Genomic DNA, 16,497 nt, shown 5'->3' with positions numbered 1-16,497 from the left:
GTCTCTATCACTCTTCTCAGAACGCTGTTATATTTTACCATGACTTTTCGCTGAAGTTAGCAGAAGCGCTAGGCTCCACTGCAAGATACCCTAAAATTCTGGCTCCGGACCAGTTCAGAGGTTGCACCCCTGCCATAAACCTGGGACCTGGAAATGCCCACTCTCACACCTGGCCAGATCCTAGCCACTCCCATCCATGCCATCCCAACATTAAATTTGGTGTAGCCATCTGGATTTCTGGCGTTGTGCGGGGCAAGAACCTAAACTCTGGAAAATCAAAACACAAGGGTTTTGCTCTTGCCGTATCCTTTCTAACTCTACCGTGGGTCCAATGGCTAATGTTCCAGAATTACACAGAGCGATGATGCAGCGCCCCCTCCCCATCCTACTGAAGGAGGTGAGGGCACTGAGCGACCGAGTGAATTGCCCATGTTTAACTCTGGTTTTAAACACAATCAGCATTTTCGTGGTAGTTCAGTCTCTGTTTGAGCTATCGTTTTTATTTAAATCAGAGGAAAAATACTAGATATTTAGCTCTGATTACTAAAACATGGAGCCATACTTATTTCTGAAAGCATGATGTTTAAAAAAAAGGGAAAAAAAAGAACAGAATTTGAATTGTTACTTCCTGGAGGAAAGCAAGTAGGCAAATGGAAAGCAGCCAGGGCCAAGAGAAGCCGTTTCGCAGGTGCCTGTAGAGAGGGGAACTGGTGTGGGTTCTCCTCATGTGAGCAACGATCATGTCGACCAAGAAGGTCTCACAAGGTGCAGTGTCATTTCATTTTCTAACGAGCAAAAAGGAAGCAAAGCAGCCCAGCTGCCATCACACACACCCAGGTCGGCCAGTCCAGTACCTCTGGGATCCACATTCCCAGAATGTCACTGTCCCCGGCAAGGTCTGGCCCGAACATGGCTTCCATGGCCTCCTCGTCCAGCTCGAGTTCCAGCTCCTCGTCCAGGTTGAAGTCATAGAGTGCGCCGGGATCCTGGGGCAAGGAGATCCCTTCCCTCCGACTCTGACTCCGGTGGGCCTGTACAGAGCGGTACAATCCCGCTTAAACCAGAGAAGAAAACCACATATTTTACTGGGCAAGTCAAAGGCAGCAAGGGGGGTCGCAAGGGCAAGGGGGCGCTCGGGCTGCAGGAATTCCACCCTCCTTGGAGGCCCATCAACGCAGGGGCAAGGGGGAGCCCACCATAACCTGGTCTCCTGGCTTTACTTCTTAATGGATGTTTATCCTGCTTCATCCCAAGCCTAAAACTGAAAAAGCACCTTTGTGTGGTGAACACAGAGGATGGCCTTGAAGGACAGAGGGGACATCCGCTACCAAGGCAACGGTCAGATAAATGAGCCTTGAGCCCAGGCCAAGAAAGCGGCATAGGGCAAAACCTCAGACAGTGCCTCTCGCCCCCCAACTGCCATGGAGATAAAAGAGAAAAGGTAGCACGTTCGAACTTGCAAGATTCTGTTACTAGTGCTGTTCTAATGAAAGCAGCTTTAGGTCTGCACGATGTCTGTTTCTTAGCCTGGTCTACCTGATTCGGCTGACACACTGTCACACCAGGAATGGCCGCTTTTCCCTGACATGGGGAAAAAAAATAACTGTAGGTAAGGATACGAAGGACGTTGGGGCCGCACCAGCCCTCATGACTGCCTTATTTTAGGTAGAGTAGGCTCCCTATCCTCAGCATATAAAGGGCAACTTTTATATGTGGCCCCACAAAACTGAAATAGTCTCAAGAAATCCTTATGTTAATCTTCCTTCAGCTTTGGATGTGCAGACTTTGTATCTGCCTTTCTCAGCACACACTTTTCGACAAATAGGTAGTTAGCAGGTGCTTTTAAAATCCTTCTTACATGGCAGGCATCTTCAAGAAATTAAGGGATGAGAGGGAAATACGTAATTTAGCATTTGAAGGACCTACCAGCACGGGCCAGCAGCGTCCGAGCAGCTAGGTCGAATTTATGTCTCCTGGTTACTGCCGACCGGCCTCTTGCCAAGGGCCCACTTCCAGACGCTGCATTTTCTGCATGATCCATATTATCGTGGCTGAAAGGACACAAAACAGCTCAGAAACACTGGCATGACTTGTGGGGGGAAGTCCGACACTTTGTCCTCCTACAGCCTCTGAATCAGAAGGCTGCAAGATGAACAAGGATCAAAAGATTTAACATCCGTTAAGATGTGTCTAGCCCTTTTAAAGGTTTTTTTTAACAGAGCCGGAAATAATCTTAGTAATAACACCTAACTGCTGCCAGGTACTGTGGCAAACGACTACTTGTATTCCACCGTAGAGGGATCACCTTTCACTGAAGCCTTCCTCCATTTCAGTGGCATCGGCTGAAGGCAGGTCTCCTGGAGACTGCAGGTAACACTGGTCACTGGACTTCCCACCACCCCCAGGGACTAACGCTCCATGTCGGGAATCCACCATTTCTTCTGACTGAGGCTCTTCCTCTTCCTCGTTCCCAGGATGCTCGATCATCCACATTGCCAGGACAGTGATGTTTTGGGCGTCGGCTTCTCCTCTGGCACCTGTGGGAACCAGGAAACCTTCATCTGAACATCCCAGCAACGTGCAGAAGTGTTGAAAGAAATAAAAGAGAAGCATCTGTTTTCTCCAGTCCAGAATCCCCTGGAGGATGGGAGGTGACTTATGTTGTTGCTGCTGTGCTTAGGGGACATGAGTTTGACAATTAAGTCAGGCTCAAAGAAAGCCTGGAGTTTTGTAATATTTTGCCATTCTTCAAACTTCAAGCTCCCACAATAAATTACTATGGGTTTTTCACCACCTGTAATTGCCCCAATCAGTCAAGATTCTGGGCAGCAAAGAGTAAAACAGGATAAAACAGAAACCAAATCGTAACAAAATAGTAGAAAGACAACAGACACACAGACACAAGATGGACACCCACAATCAATCTGGGCCAAAGGAATGGTGGAGTACAGATTTTCATGCCTTGTGAAACGCAAGGAGCGAGAGGACACAGGCAGAATGGCCGGCCCGGCCCCTCTTTCTGCAGGCTGATTACCTGTGCTTTCCATTGCTTTAGCAATCTGCCGGAGGGAAAACCCCATTTCTAACAAGGGCACCGCGACAGCAGGAGGAGGGGGGGAAGTCGACAGGCGGCTGCTTGGGTCGGACAAGGCTGTAAGGTGGTGGGGGAGACAAAAGATCAGTGCTTGGGCTCACCACACGCAATTGCTGGCACGGGTTTCGGGAGAGCCAAGCGGCTGCGGACAAGGCCCACCTGTGCGATTGGCAGGCCTGGCGGGCTGAGAGTCCGGGGAGGTGAGTGACTGCCGCCTGCCCACGTCGTCAGAGGGGGAGGTCGGCAGAGAGGAGATGGGGGGTGTCTGTGCCCGTCTGGCGGGAAGGACGCCCGTGGTTGGGTAGCTGGAGAACATTTGCCTTCACGGAGAGAGAAAAGGAATGAGTAACGCGACGCCTGCCAGCCCACCAGTGACCTTCCAAGCCCTTCCACATAACTAGGCTTATGCGCACCCCAAGAGGATTTAGAGGGGGAGAGCCTCCGTCATTGTATCTTTTTAGCATCAGAAAAAAGGAGTCACCATCCGAGCGGGGATTTGCTGGAGACAGCCAACGATCTCCCAGTCGTTTTAGCATGAGAAAAGGAGCTGTGGTTCCAAACAGCTTGAAAGGAAACGGACTCTGGCAAGTGGCATGGCCATGCGACTTCTCCCCTGAGTTCTATGTTATGCCTCAGGGCATGAAAATGCTCTGCAAATGCACTCAGAGAAAGGGGGCTCCGGCCTTCAAAAGGCACTCCTCGAAAAAGCAAAACCACTGCAAGCAAGCCAGCCCGCGCGTTCCCAAGGAGCAGGGCCGGAAATCGTGACGCACCTCAGGAGGCTGAGCGGCAGAACGCCCGGGGACTCTGAGGCGGGCACGGTCTCCGTATCGGTTACGGGGGTGGTGGCTGTCGTCGTATCTTCCAGAGAGCTGCTCATGAAAGATGTGGTGCTTGAGGCCGAAGGACTTGTCGTCACGGGTGTCTGGGCCTGCTGGGCTTGGTCATTCTCTTCCGTTTGCTGGTCTATGTCTGCAAAGCAAGGCAAGCCCTTTCGGTCTCACGTGCCACAGACGTGCACAGCTCCTTACAGCAGTGTTTCTCAACCTTGGCAGCTTTAAGATGGGTGGACTTCAACTCCCAGAGCTGGCTGGGGAATTCTGGGAGTTGAAGTCCTCCCATCTTAAAGCCGCCACAGTTCAGAGACACTGCGTTATAGCAAGTTTGCAAGGGAATGAGCGAGGATGGAGAGGGCCACTGGCCTGATCTGTGGTAGCGCTTTTAACAGTTTTATTTGAGGATTTAAATTTTCACTCTGCTTCTAGCAGCACTCAGACCGATTCCCAGCAGTCCAGCTTCTCAAGCACAGCCTGGAAACAACCCTTAGGAGGAGCAGAACACCAGCATCCCTGCCTGTTGCTGACCTCTGCAATCCCCAACGGCTCTTCCACGAAATTCTTCCTGCGCTGCGTGTTATGTCAGGGCCATCGTGGGCCGGGTGAGGAAGGAAGCACGGAAGGAATTTTTCCTCAGACCTAACCATCATCCATAGTAGCAGCAGCTGCTGGTGCTCTCTGGATGTTTTGCACTTCAGCTCCCCTAATATTTTCATGCCAAAATCTTTGGAGCCACCAGCTGCCCACCTGATTTGCACTGACAGGCCAGGGGCTCTCCAGGGTTCGGGACAGACAAAGGTCTTTTTCAAAGTGGTCTGATCATGCCAGGAATTGAAACAGTCTTCTGAACCTGGAACCTCTGCTATGGTCTTTCCTGGTCAATCTGGCCCAAGATTTTCTGTGGCACTCCCGGCCGAATTCAAACCAGGATGCAAACGAACCAACTTTCTGCACCCTGAGAGTGCAGTCCAGGGACCCTCTGCCTGATTCTGCAAAGCTGCCTCTGAGAATCAGATCCAATTCAGTTTTCAGCCCGTTAGTAGCTGAGGCGAAGGGAGAAGGGGAGGGGAGGCTTGAGATCAGTGCCACTACAACTAGCTGAATTCATGTGAAACATTACAAGCCAGGGAGCCTGACCGAGGAGGACACAGAAATCAAGCCACACTGTTTCTCCAGCACAGAAACCCAGACACAGACGCTGCGCCAACATTCAGTTTACAGCCCTTACACCTGCATACTGAAAACATACCTTGCTTAACTTTAGTGCCGCACTGGTCTTCCAGCAGTCCGTGCACAACTAATTTGTAGATCATTGCTTGTGCCCGCTCCAAGTCAGCGAGTCCCAGCGCCCTCTTGATGGGGGAGCGCATGACCGCCCGTTTCACCATATGGCGCATCAAGAACTGCAAGGCAGTGCGCATTTCCACTTCTTCATGGACGACGGGAGAACTGGCACAATCCGAGTTGTGGCCGTTCTCAGCCAGGACTTTGGGAATCAGTAACAGTTCAGCGTATTTACTGCAACTAAGGAGTGTGCTAAGGGATTTCATAGCACCAAGGTAAAGGTAGGATAATTGTACAGCCCTGATTTCTGACTGTGCAGCCTCATAGCTCTTTGAGGTGTGTTCATGGTTCTTTCGTTTGCCATCAGCATTTAGATGTTGGCACTCCATGCCCAAGGAAATGGCTTCTAAAGAGAAGGAAGAGGCTTCATTTTCCAGTTTGGCTGCGTGTCCTTTGACCTCCTCGGTGCCTGGCACAGACCGTGCATCTGGTGCAGAATCGCCCTCAGTTTTCTGGTCAGGGTCTCCTTTGTCTTCCAAGTCGTGTCTGTGTCTCTTCTCATGTCGCTTAATGCTCTGCTTTCCCAAGTCTTCATGGATGCCAGTCAGATAGGTGAGGTCCAGCAAGACAGTAGCTGTCAGTCCCCGGAATCTTGCAACGTCAAAAGGCAGTGGTTCGCAAGGTTCCAGGTTATACAGTGGCGTATCACTAGGCGACCAAAAAGTTGGGAAGCTTTAATAAAGATCAGAATGACACAGGAAGAAGCAAGTGAGGGATAGACAAGAAGAAAGCACAGGAAATAACACAGGCAAAATAAGGTGTAAAATGTATCACAGCCTAAATGAGTTGACAATTTAAAAGTCAATGTAAACCAGGGAAAAGAAATGAGATTATGGGGAGGGATGACACTCAACACAAAAGCAACAAAGCATCTGTGTATGTACTTAAAACTAAGTATTTAATTCCAAATACTTGACACAGTTAACTATTCACTATGAACGAATGTTAACTAAACTACTTCTGAAAAGGGCCTTCCAACAGGCACAGCTACCTCCATGAACAGACCGCTGGCTGGCTAGCACCTACCTGGGATACCACGTGCCCCCAGAAAGCACTGGGAGGGCATTTTAAGCATGGCCTAACCCAATAGGATAGCTTCCTCAGGGTGCTGCTGCACTCATCTACTGCAGTCATTCCTCTGACCAAATCACGTGACAAACGATCGAATCTCCCGGCACTTCAAACGCCACAGCGGTCTTAAAGACTGCGTGGCAACAAACTCCTAGACCAGCAACTGCAGTCTCAACATCTGATTGTCCTTTCCTGGATCCCAACCACTGGCCACCTGGGGGAGACCAGCACTGTACCTGAGGGTGATCTCTGCCTCGTCCCACTGGACCTTGGCAGACGCACTGCCTTCCTTGACCACACCCAGCAAGGTGGCGTGTCGCCCGGTCTGCTTGTGAACACAGCGTCCCCCAACTCGAAGGCCAGCATCCACCCCGCCAATCACCGCCAGGACCGGCCAAACCTCCACGCAGAGCGTCTTCAGCTGCAGTTCCGAGAGATCTGCCAGCCCGTGCTGCCGGCCGCAGTGCTTCACTTTCTCCTCCTCCTCTCGCACCTCGTTCTCCTCTCGACTCTGCACGGAGCGGCTTTTCTTCAGCTTCTGGCCAGGATCTTTAAGGCACCCTTTGATTTTGCACAGCCTCTCCACCATTTTTTTGTTGATGCAGTGCGTCCACCCGTCAGTCCGGTGCAGGATGCGGATCAGCTGAATGGTGGCCTCCGCCAGCACCGCAGCAACCGGGCTGCAGATGGGATCTCCCGGCAGCAAGTCGCGTGGGGTGCCACGCATCTGCATGTCGCAGATCTTCACCTAGACAGACGGACACAGACACAGACACAGTCGAAAAGTCATTCTGCTGCACTCTCGGCCATCAGCGAACCCGGTCCTGCCTTCTGACTTAACCGGGACACTCTGGCAGCCTGCAAAACACCCCAGAGCAAGGAGAAGAGCATTTCGCCTCATTTTATGGGCAGGCTTAAGCAGGCCAATCTGCACCCATGCAACCTTTCTCCACTGTAAAATAGAAGCAAAGTCAAACTGCAGAATACGACCAAAGATGTTACGTGCTTCAAAAAACCCTGTATTGAGCTTAGGACATCAGAGAAGCCCGTTTTCCGGTTCCGGCCATTTTTATCTTTCCGAGCCATGCTGTGAGCCAGCTTGGCGGGCAGAGAAGCACCGACACTCGTGCTGCCCCGGGGTGGCAGAAGAGTGCCAAGAGTGGCCAGGCTTTCAAGCTGGCAGAGTGGGGAAACGGGTGGAGGAGAGAGAAGGCGGGCAAGCTGAACTAGGGAGGGACCATGGGTCTTTGCTCCCTTGGCATGCCCACGAGCCACAGAATTTCAGGCAGCAGGGCTAGAAAGGCTCCTGGCTGGGGCGCAAGGTAGATTTCGCCAGCAAGACTGGTCAAACAGGCCAATGGGGTCTAATCTGCTTTTAGGTGCCCCTTCATGTCCATCGGGTCTCCCTGATGCCTCCCTTCCCTCTCATTTCCCCATAACCCTTAAAGCGTTCACGACACCTTTTCTCCAGGGTTACTGCTATAAAACATCACACAAGGGTACAGTTCTCCAGCATCCACATCTTCGAAAGCCAGTTTGGGTTCCTGGCGGAAAAAAAGAACAGAAACATTAGGGGAGTTTTGAGACAGGCGTTCTACCAGGGAGCGCTTCTTGTGAAATGCGAAAGAAGGGCTCTGCTTCTGCTCCATCTCGGCTATGAAATTCCTGCCAGCTTAGGATGAAACCGGAAATCCACTTCCTTCCTTTTCTTTAGGTCGCTGCGCCCTGTTGTGCCATTAACTTCCCAGTGCAAATGCACCTGCTGTACATAAGACGTATGTGCTGCGCCACTGCTCCTCTGCTTTGTGTCCTCACAGATGGGAGTTTTTAACCACTACTGTGAAGTGCTTAAGCAATATGCAAATATAGCAAGTCAGGGGTGGACCAAAGCTTCATACCTCTCCATTCTTGCCAAAAGAAATAGTTCTCGCTTCCATATCCAACACGCAGGTAATGAAGTCCCCCTGGGTAAAACTGGTCAGCGTCAAGGTCTGCTCCCCGTTGTGGTAGAGATTGCCGCTGTAAGCTCTGTACAGCCACATATCTGAGGTGGTACGATGGTTAAAGTCATGAACGGGCCAACGAGACACTCCCACGCAGGTTCCTTCGTTGCCTCGATTTTCCTTCACAATGTAAAACTAGAAAGAGCAGAACTGTGAACTTCAAATATGAACGTGGGTAAATAGCATACAAACACGGGGCAAAAGGAAAATATTGGGGCTTGACAGCCTGCCCGAAACAACAAACTCCCTTCTTAATAAAGAAGCAACTCTCTGGGATAATGAACGTGACTATCTTAATTGCTGAAATACAGGGTGACTGATTACTTCCCAAAATTAAAACTGATGGTTGCAACATGGTTTGTTCTCGGGCGAAACCTCCCGTGAGTTTCCAAAGGCTCTGGTGAGTCTCTGCCCTTACCCAAGCCACTCACAAGGTTCCTCAAAATCAGCCTGGCCAAAATTAAGCCAGCAGCTGCATTACCCACCGAGGGCCAGAGCCCGACGAGTGAGGAACGAAGCCACAAAACTGAGAGAACCACAAAGCTCAGTTTGTGAGGCCAGAATTTACGTCCTGGTCTGGTGCCCCTGAAAAGGCTCCCACCCTGGGCCCACTGAAATACTATGATCCACATTTCTAATATGGTTTTCCACGTTTTGAACAAGATACAGTCCCGAGGAGCCAGAAATGCCAGAAAGCAAGCAAACAAGCAAATGCCTGAATACTGCTGTAACAGTTTCTCTCTCACAACACACCTCTATCTGAAATGCCCTTTTTGGTCTACATACCTTCCACTGGTAACAGCCAGACGAAACTCCGGTGGATGCCAGCCCATAGCCCTTGCCTCCGCTGCCATGAGTTAGAATCTGGCCATTTTCCACTATGCAGCACTGAGCCTTTTCGGGGTCAAAGGAGACCTCCTGGATGGGAAGGTTCTCGTCCTCTTCTTCAGACTCACCCTGCTTCTTCAGAAATGGAGGGTAAAACTTGGTCAGCATGGTACAAGCATGAAGACACAAAGACACTGAATGTGGATAAAGCTGGTACCTGCAGCTTGGTTTCTTGTTCTTTCTCTTTGATCTGAATTACGTGCTTGGCCTGGGCAACTGGGCTCTCCCACGTGCAGTCAGACAGGAGGGAGAACAGCCGCTCAATCACCTGTTGGGTGGCATCATCACAGTGTGGTCAACTCAACGTGCCACGAGGAAAAGGCCGAAGCCGTGTTCTTCCATTCTTCTTTCAGCTAAACCTCCCCCTCTAAAGGCCACCAGGAGGGCTGCAAGGGTCACTCCTGTGTTAAGTAAGGGGTCCTATGTGCTGCTTTGGGGGGAGCATCTTCCAACTGCAGCAAAATGCAGATGTAGCGAGGGAGTCTTGGGGTGACCGAGTCTCTTCAGGCACTGCTGAAGAAATGGCCCTGAGATACAGGACGAGGGAAGGCCTCTATCCGAGATCCTTGGGAACTGCTGCCAGTGGGTGGAAGCTGTTCTGGTGGAAGGCAGCTTCAAGTGAGAGGTGGACGTGGGACTAGCTGGTGGAGCGGGAGGCCTAATTTCAGCTTAGAGATGCAAATGCCACTTTGCAGCCAGCATGAAATTCTAAATTCTCTCAAGAGTATCAACACCTGAGCCATCTGGTCATCCTCCACGCTGGATTCACAGGCAGGCAGCACAGCTTCCAGGACGTGGAGTGCCAGCAGCCTGGTCCTCAGTCTGCCGACCAAAGGCACGCCTAAAAGGGAAACAGAAAACTGACGTAGGCAACAGCCAACCTCTGTCACACACGCAGTTTTGAAAATGATGCCGTAAAGCCTAAACACACAGCCCACGTGCCAATGGAAGTATCTCGATTATTAATCTGATGCTCACTTTCACTGGCCTCCAAACTCTCGGTTGTTACCAACTCAACGGACCGTACCTGAGCAGCACTTTTGAGAAGCTATGTTCAGAAGCACCTCTGTCCACTTTGGAGAAGCCATTTTGGACTGAATGGCTTTTGACGAAACCACTCTTCTGAGAAAAACTAAGAAATCTCCTAGATGTAACTCTGCAGCATGCTGTTTCCGGAGGGCAACTGCAGAATTAAACGATTAAGAATGAATCTCTGCCAGCAAGATGGCATTCATATAATAAATACCCTGACCTGCAAAGCACGGCAAGCAAGTGGGAACAGAGGTTGCATCGTTGCTTTATAGGCAATTATTGTAACCTGGGAGACTGGGCTACGGAGAGCAGCCAAATGAGCATCTCAGTCACCATCCTGTGATATTCTTGCAATGTCAGTCCCTGCTGCAGTCCTCCTTGCTATTATTATTCCTTCCTAAAAAAGTACGTCCCTCATACCTTTGAAGTCTTTCCTCTCAGTGTCACTTTTTGATTCTGTTTTCTTTTCATCCTGATCGATTTCTTTTTCTCCAAAGGAAGAAGTCATAAGCATCACACCCGCTTGCGATAACAGGTTTTTCAACTGGCTGCACAGTAGATCCAGCAAGGACTGTACCACTTTGGGGCTCAATTTATCTGCGTAAGTCCTGTGTGAAAAGATGTGGGGATCAAGCAGCAGTCACATAAAGAGGGCCAAGCCCTTAAATTGTTCTCAGTCACGTGCTAGAGAAGGTTCCCGGGATCTGGAGAGACAGGAGAGGAATGTCAGGCTCCTGGGCCTGAACTAACTTCTAACAAACTGAATTGCTAACGGAAGAGACCACTCCCCGAAGCTGCTGTCCTTCATCCAACAGCAGCTTTTCAATTGCATTTATTGGGCCTGATATTCATCACCCTCCATCCCGGACCTCAGACGCGCCTCTCTCTCTTTGAATTTAGTCACCGCCCGTCTCACTCAGGTTATTATAGTGTGCAGAAGTCTGCTGAGGACTCATCGCTGATCCACGCTTGGGGGGACTTCAGTCAGCACGTTTTAGATGCCTGGCGATGGTGGAGGACACAGGAATGATACAAAAGGGTGTGTGGCTGTGTGTGTATTTCCCGGTTTTGGGGTAGAGGTAAATTTGGGGCTTAGCCTAACTGCAGCTTTCATTACCGTTTTTCAGTATTTCGACCTCAGATGGAATGTAAGTGGGCAATTCCTGGGGGTAAGTCTTAATCTGGCAATACCTACCCTGTGGTGATGGCAAGAATCTGAAGTAACCTAGTGCTGGCTACTTTCAAAGCAGTGCTGAGTTGGGAAATGCCACTTTTCGGCAACAGCTGCAGGGGCTGACCAAGCACGGTGTCCGTCCCGCACAGCTGAGAAAGGACATTCAGCAGTCCGGTGGAGATGGCCAGGGACACATCGACTGGCTGGTAGTGTACACTCAGGGCAAACACAGTTACCAGCAGGAGCCGCTGCTGTGCCTCTAATGCACACACAAACACAAAGGGAGATGTAAGGACGCGCTCCAAGAGGCCTCCCGTGGCGTGCCTCAGGACGCTCCGTTTTCTTCCCAGATATAAAACCAGTGCCGGATTCAACCCGCTCTTCTTACCCACGTGGTGCTTGTTTGCTTGAAGAGCTCTTTCCAAGGTCGCAGACAGCTGTTGGTATGTCTTGTGCACAGCCGCCTGAATCTCGGCCTGGATGCTTCTCTTCGCTGCTCTGATGCCATCCTACGAACAACCCAGGGCAGAAAGCCGGCCCACCTGACAACCAGTTCTCAGGAGGAGCCGCCCACCAGTTCGCAGAGCACGGGGCAGAGGTCCGCACAACCGCACCGCCTCCGCAGGGCCACGGCAACGAGGCGCCCCTTACCTGGTAGTGGTGCAGCCGGACGCTCTCTCCTTTGGCCCCAACGTGCCCCACGGTGCCCAAGCCAAAGCACCCCGCCAGGAACTGCAGCCTCACCGAGGTGAGAAGCGAGGAAGACTGGAACCCCAGCCCTTGGCGGCTCCCGAGGGAGGCAGTGCTGCCCTTCTCCTCCATCCCCGAAAGCAGAACCAGGATCTGATGCAAGGCCTCCAGGCGCAGCTAAGGGCAGTGGAAGAGGATGGGACCGGGGTTACCGCTGGGAAGGCAGAGTGTACTCACGGCAGGACAGAATGCAGGCTCGAACGCAGCCGCCGGCGAACGGCCTTCTAGGAACAGAACGGCTTGTTTCCAGCCCGATGGCCCCCCTAGGCTGTTTCGGCAAAACAGCAGCAGGGGACACTGTGGACAATTCTAATACACCCGTATTAGAATTGTCCACAGTGTCCCCTGCTGCTGTTTCAGGGCATGCGTTTTCACAAATCGCATCTCCTCCTCAGATGCCCAGAAATTATCCTGGGTGCAGGGCTTGGGAGAACAGCCACATCAGAAGGAAACAGAATGCAGAATGTCATTTAATTGCACAAAACAATAATAATAATTACTTCTGTAACGACAACCATACATGAATCCATTGGTGGCTCATGCCAGAGTGAATGTGTCAAAGGTGCCAGAAGACTCTGACGTGGGGTGTTACCTTTTGGATGGATGGTTGAGGCATTTCCTGGTGCTGTACGAAGGCCAGCACGGAAAAGAACGACAGCCGCCTGCGGTTCACGAAGGCCGTTCCTACTTTTCCAAGGCCACCAGCAAAAGCCCAAACTGACCAACCAGCCAGAGTGGCAAGAAACCGAAAGCGCCCCCCCGCCAAGTCACACAGTGAATGCAGGACAGCCGCTGACCACGCAAAGGTGCAGATCGCTTGATCGCTAGCAAGGCAGGGAACCGGCGCACGTACCTCTGCTCTCTGTTGCTGCTGCTCCATAGCAATGATGTAGGCTTGGGGGTTGGTGGACATACTTTCTTCAGGCTCTTTAAAGCCTGGGGAGCTTCCTACATCCCCACTTACGAAGCTAATGACGTTCTCCATCAAAGTATGAACGCCAACAGATTTTGTGAAGTCAAAGTCGGACTCTCCAAACAAGCAAGACGAGCTGGAGAGCCAATCTCGCTGCTTCAGCCGAGTCCACGAATCACCGAGTGTTTCGAGCGGGCTGTGGACCATGCCTAGAAATGCACAATAGAATTCCGTAATGGACCACGCTTTTGAATTAACGGAGGCAAACGTGTGGCTTACGATTCAAAACAGATGGAAATGGGAATTCCTGTCAGTTTCATGCGCATGGTCAGCAATGCCTACCACATCAAAGGCCAAAAAACGACAGCTGTAGTTTTGCCAGCAAATCTCCAGGCTACGTGTTTTGCCACAGAAGGAAATTAAAAGCAAAAGCCGCTCAAACTGTTTAGCTTTAAGCTAGAATGCTGAAAAAGATGATATGCAAATAAAACAACAGAGAGAGAAGTAAAGGGAAAAGAACACACACACACAAAATAAACTTTTTTCTTTACATCCAGTTGCAAAAAAAGGTTTGTGTTTAACTTGCATCACTGTAAAGCAGGAGTGGGTGATTTATAGCTCATCTGGAAATTCATGTAAATACAGGGATGAGTAAAGGTCAAGTAAACAGGCGCAAATGGTTTGCTTTCTTTGGAAATGGCTGTAGAGCGAAGTGGCTCTGCTGAATGCTGCAGCCACAGACACCAGCAACGGCTTTGGTTCCAGTCCCGCCTGGGGCAGACTTAGGTAGGACCAGATTTCAGCACCTCCTCCCGAAGGCCGCTGCACACACCGACCTGTCAAAGCTACTGAATCAAGCAGGGCTCCTCCCGCCTTCAAAACAGGGTCCAGGGAGCCACATGCAGCTGTCCAACTATTTCCGCTGGTTAAGCCGCCCTGGCGGATCAGGGCCTTCCCTGCCAGACATGTGAACTTGCGGTACCGGAGCCTGTGCAGCGGAGCGGCTCTCTTCGCAGCCCCCACCCTGCTGCCTCGTTCAGACGGTGGAGAGGACCGGCCTGGATCAGTGAAAACAGGATCCTTCTTCCCAGGAGCCGAAGCGGCCCCTCCCCACAACAAACCAGCTTTCCCCCATCCCAGTATATTCTCAGAATGCCTCTTATTATAATGACTCACACGTTTAAGAAAATGTACATAGAACAAGACCCTATTATTTCAAAAAGCTGGTATTCTTTATGTAAATGCATAAGGATAAAAACAGAATGAATGTCTGAAGGGCAACCTCTCTGTGCAGAAAATGTGAAACTTTCAGAAATGGAGGAGTGGGACAAAAACCATGTATGGCCCCTCAATTCTGCAATATCTCTATCACTGCTTCTGTGGTAAAGTCCTAATTCTACTGCTACAATTTCAGAACAACACACCCATGTGCATTCACATTTATTCTCTAAATATCTTCTTATTACGAGAGCTATATAAACACGCAAGCCAAAGAGGTGATGCAAAATGCCATCAGCGAAGTGTGAAATTGTTTGTTGTTTGAGGAAGGGCAACGCAAAAGACCAAGGCAGGTAACGCACATAACCGTGATGTGTAACCACCACTGAAGGGGTCCTGCACAGCAGCTAATCAGACCACAGCACACAGCGATCCACCGGAGGGGCTTATGCTCGCCTGGATCACAGGAGGCGGCCAGGGACAGACAAGCTCGACAGAAACCTGCTTTCCAAACCCCGTGTCTTGAGAAAGCTCACAGGGGGATTCTCTCAGTCTAACCTTCCTGCTGTGTGGGCGAAAAGAAAATGGAGAGGAAACAAGGAAGCTACCAGGAACGACCTGGATGAAAAATTGAGATTTTTAAAATGTCATACATTTCATGGTTCTCATTTTTCACTGCAGAGCCCAGAGGAAATTTACTAGGCCAGAAGGGTATGGGTACACTTTATTCCTTACGAAAAACATTGTTTGGAGGACAGAAGAGGGAGAATTAACAGAAAACACCCGAAGTGACTGCACGCACCTTTCAGACAAGGCAGAGATGCTCAGGGAATAGGGAGGACAGGAAAGGCTGCAAAAGAGGCGGCTCTGAGAGGCCCAGCACATTTGGGGCTTAAGCTAATGAACATCCTCACGGAAGCTGGGGCAGGGGAGTCGCTGCCCACCTGTTTGTGGAGCTGCCGGGCAATGAGGGTTTTGCGATGCTGCAAGGACACGCATCAGTTTTAAACACCCCCCACTCGCCCCACAAGCAAAAGCAGAAGCATGTGCTGAGCACAGTCTGAAAGCTCCAACTGTAGCTCAACGCTGTCCTTGAAAAAAATGGGGGGGGGGAACCACCCATGTTTACTTGTCCTTATACGCCAGTTTTCAATAATGCAATATCCAAAATGAATGTGGAACAGCTGCTATACATATTTTATGTTTTATAAAGTATGTAGGCAAACTAGAGAGAGAAGATAAAATCAGAACATGCCATCGTGTACTTGCTTGAAGCTCTTCTTTTTTCTGGGGCTCAACTGGCCAAAAAGGAGTAAACACACTACCACACAAGAATCAGAAGACAAAGAGAGACATTTGGTAGAGAACACAACATTCAATCTGCAATCTGTCCCTACGTGGAAAACGGGGTCAAGAAAGGGGCTGGGTGTTCACGCTCAAGCAATGACCATAAAGGTGCACTTCCCACAGTCTGGTATGCAAGAAAACAACCGGGTATTCCACCATTTCACACCCCTTGCTGTGCTCCTTGAAGGGCATGGTGCAGAGTCTTGTGGACTCTTGTCCTCAGCTCTTATCCCAACACCGGGAAATGCTGCACTGATCCAGTCGGGCAACACGTTCCCCGTAGGACAGAGGCTGGCTGAAGGAGCGCAACTCCAGCAGGCCCAGACTAGAACCAAAAGTCTCGAGAAGCTAAGAAAGGTCTTGGAGGTGAATCCAACAAGACGGACTTCTCAAAAAGAGGCAGCACTCATTAAGAAAAGTGAGCCCCCCCCGCCCGCCCCAGGTAACGAGGAGCAGACCAGGAGGCTGAAATCAGGCCCAGGCACAGGACGGAGCCAACCCTTGGTCCTACTCCTGATGGATCTTCCACTGACTGGCTACTGCTTTCTGGACTCCCTTTCCAGCCCTTTGCAATCTGCCTTCTCCCTCAGGACAACCACCTCGACAGAAATTGCTGACATTCCTATCATACGTATTTCCATACGCCAGGAGGAGATTGCGCAATGGCACCTCCTCTCACAATGCTTTGCACTGTAGGCTGAGAAGTCCATCCTGAGAACTTGGTTTTCAAATCTGGAACTCCTCAGAATCCTCCCAGGGCTTCCCCTCATAAGGTAACCCAGGGAGACAGGCAGCCCACTCACACGGCAACTCGCCGGCTGCCATTA

At 50.7% G+C, this 16,497-nt stretch overlaps 2 protein-coding genes across 7 annotated transcripts in view; one reads left to right on the top strand and one right to left on the bottom strand.

Annotated features, from left to right (window-relative positions):
* RAB8B (RAB8B, member RAS oncogene family) overlaps positions 1-16,497 on the top strand; it is a 187,128-nt gene that overhangs the window by 108,682 nt on the left and 61,949 nt on the right. The gene's annotated exons all lie outside the window — the stretch shown is intronic.
* Positions 1-16,497, bottom strand: part of HERC1 (HECT and RLD domain containing E3 ubiquitin protein ligase family member 1) — a 72,785-nt gene that overhangs the window by 27,640 nt on the left and 28,648 nt on the right. For 3 of the 6 annotated variants that reach the window (XM_063313982.1, XM_063313978.1, XM_063313980.1), the window contains 19 exons: positions 13,046-13,314; positions 12,094-12,309; positions 11,831-11,951; positions 11,464-11,701; positions 10,689-10,876; positions 10,264-10,419; positions 9,971-10,077; positions 9,394-9,504; positions 9,135-9,311; positions 8,244-8,483; positions 7,806-7,889; positions 6,582-7,093; positions 5,180-5,946; positions 3,868-4,066; positions 3,254-3,414; positions 3,035-3,151; positions 2,306-2,537; positions 1,927-2,051; positions 834-1,054 (listed from right to left, as the gene is read on the bottom strand). In XM_063313982.1, the coding sequence (XP_063170052.1) occupies positions 834-1,054; positions 1,927-2,051; positions 2,306-2,537; positions 3,035-3,151; positions 3,254-3,414; positions 3,868-4,066; positions 5,180-5,946; positions 6,582-7,093; positions 7,806-7,889; positions 8,244-8,483; positions 9,135-9,311; positions 9,394-9,504; positions 9,971-10,077; positions 10,264-10,419; positions 10,689-10,876; positions 11,464-11,701; positions 11,831-11,951; positions 12,094-12,309; positions 13,046-13,314 (4,241 nt within the window). The remainder of the gene's footprint in view (positions 1-833; positions 1,055-1,926; positions 2,052-2,305; positions 2,538-3,034; positions 3,152-3,253; positions 3,415-3,867; positions 4,067-5,179; positions 5,947-6,581; positions 7,094-7,805; positions 7,890-8,243; positions 8,484-9,134; positions 9,312-9,393; positions 9,505-9,970; positions 10,078-10,263; positions 10,420-10,688; positions 10,877-11,463; positions 11,702-11,830; positions 11,952-12,093; positions 12,310-13,045; positions 13,315-16,497) is intronic. The other 3 variants (XM_063313979.1, XM_063313981.1, XM_063313977.1) reach the window with 3 other exon arrangements.

Source organism: Candoia aspera, chromosome 13 (assembly GCF_035149785.1).
Source record: "Candoia aspera isolate rCanAsp1 chromosome 13, rCanAsp1.hap2, whole genome shotgun sequence".
Classification (NCBI taxonomy): Eukaryota; Metazoa; Chordata; class Lepidosauria; order Squamata; family Boidae; genus Candoia; species Candoia aspera.
This window is presented reverse-complemented; position numbering and strand designations above follow the sequence as displayed.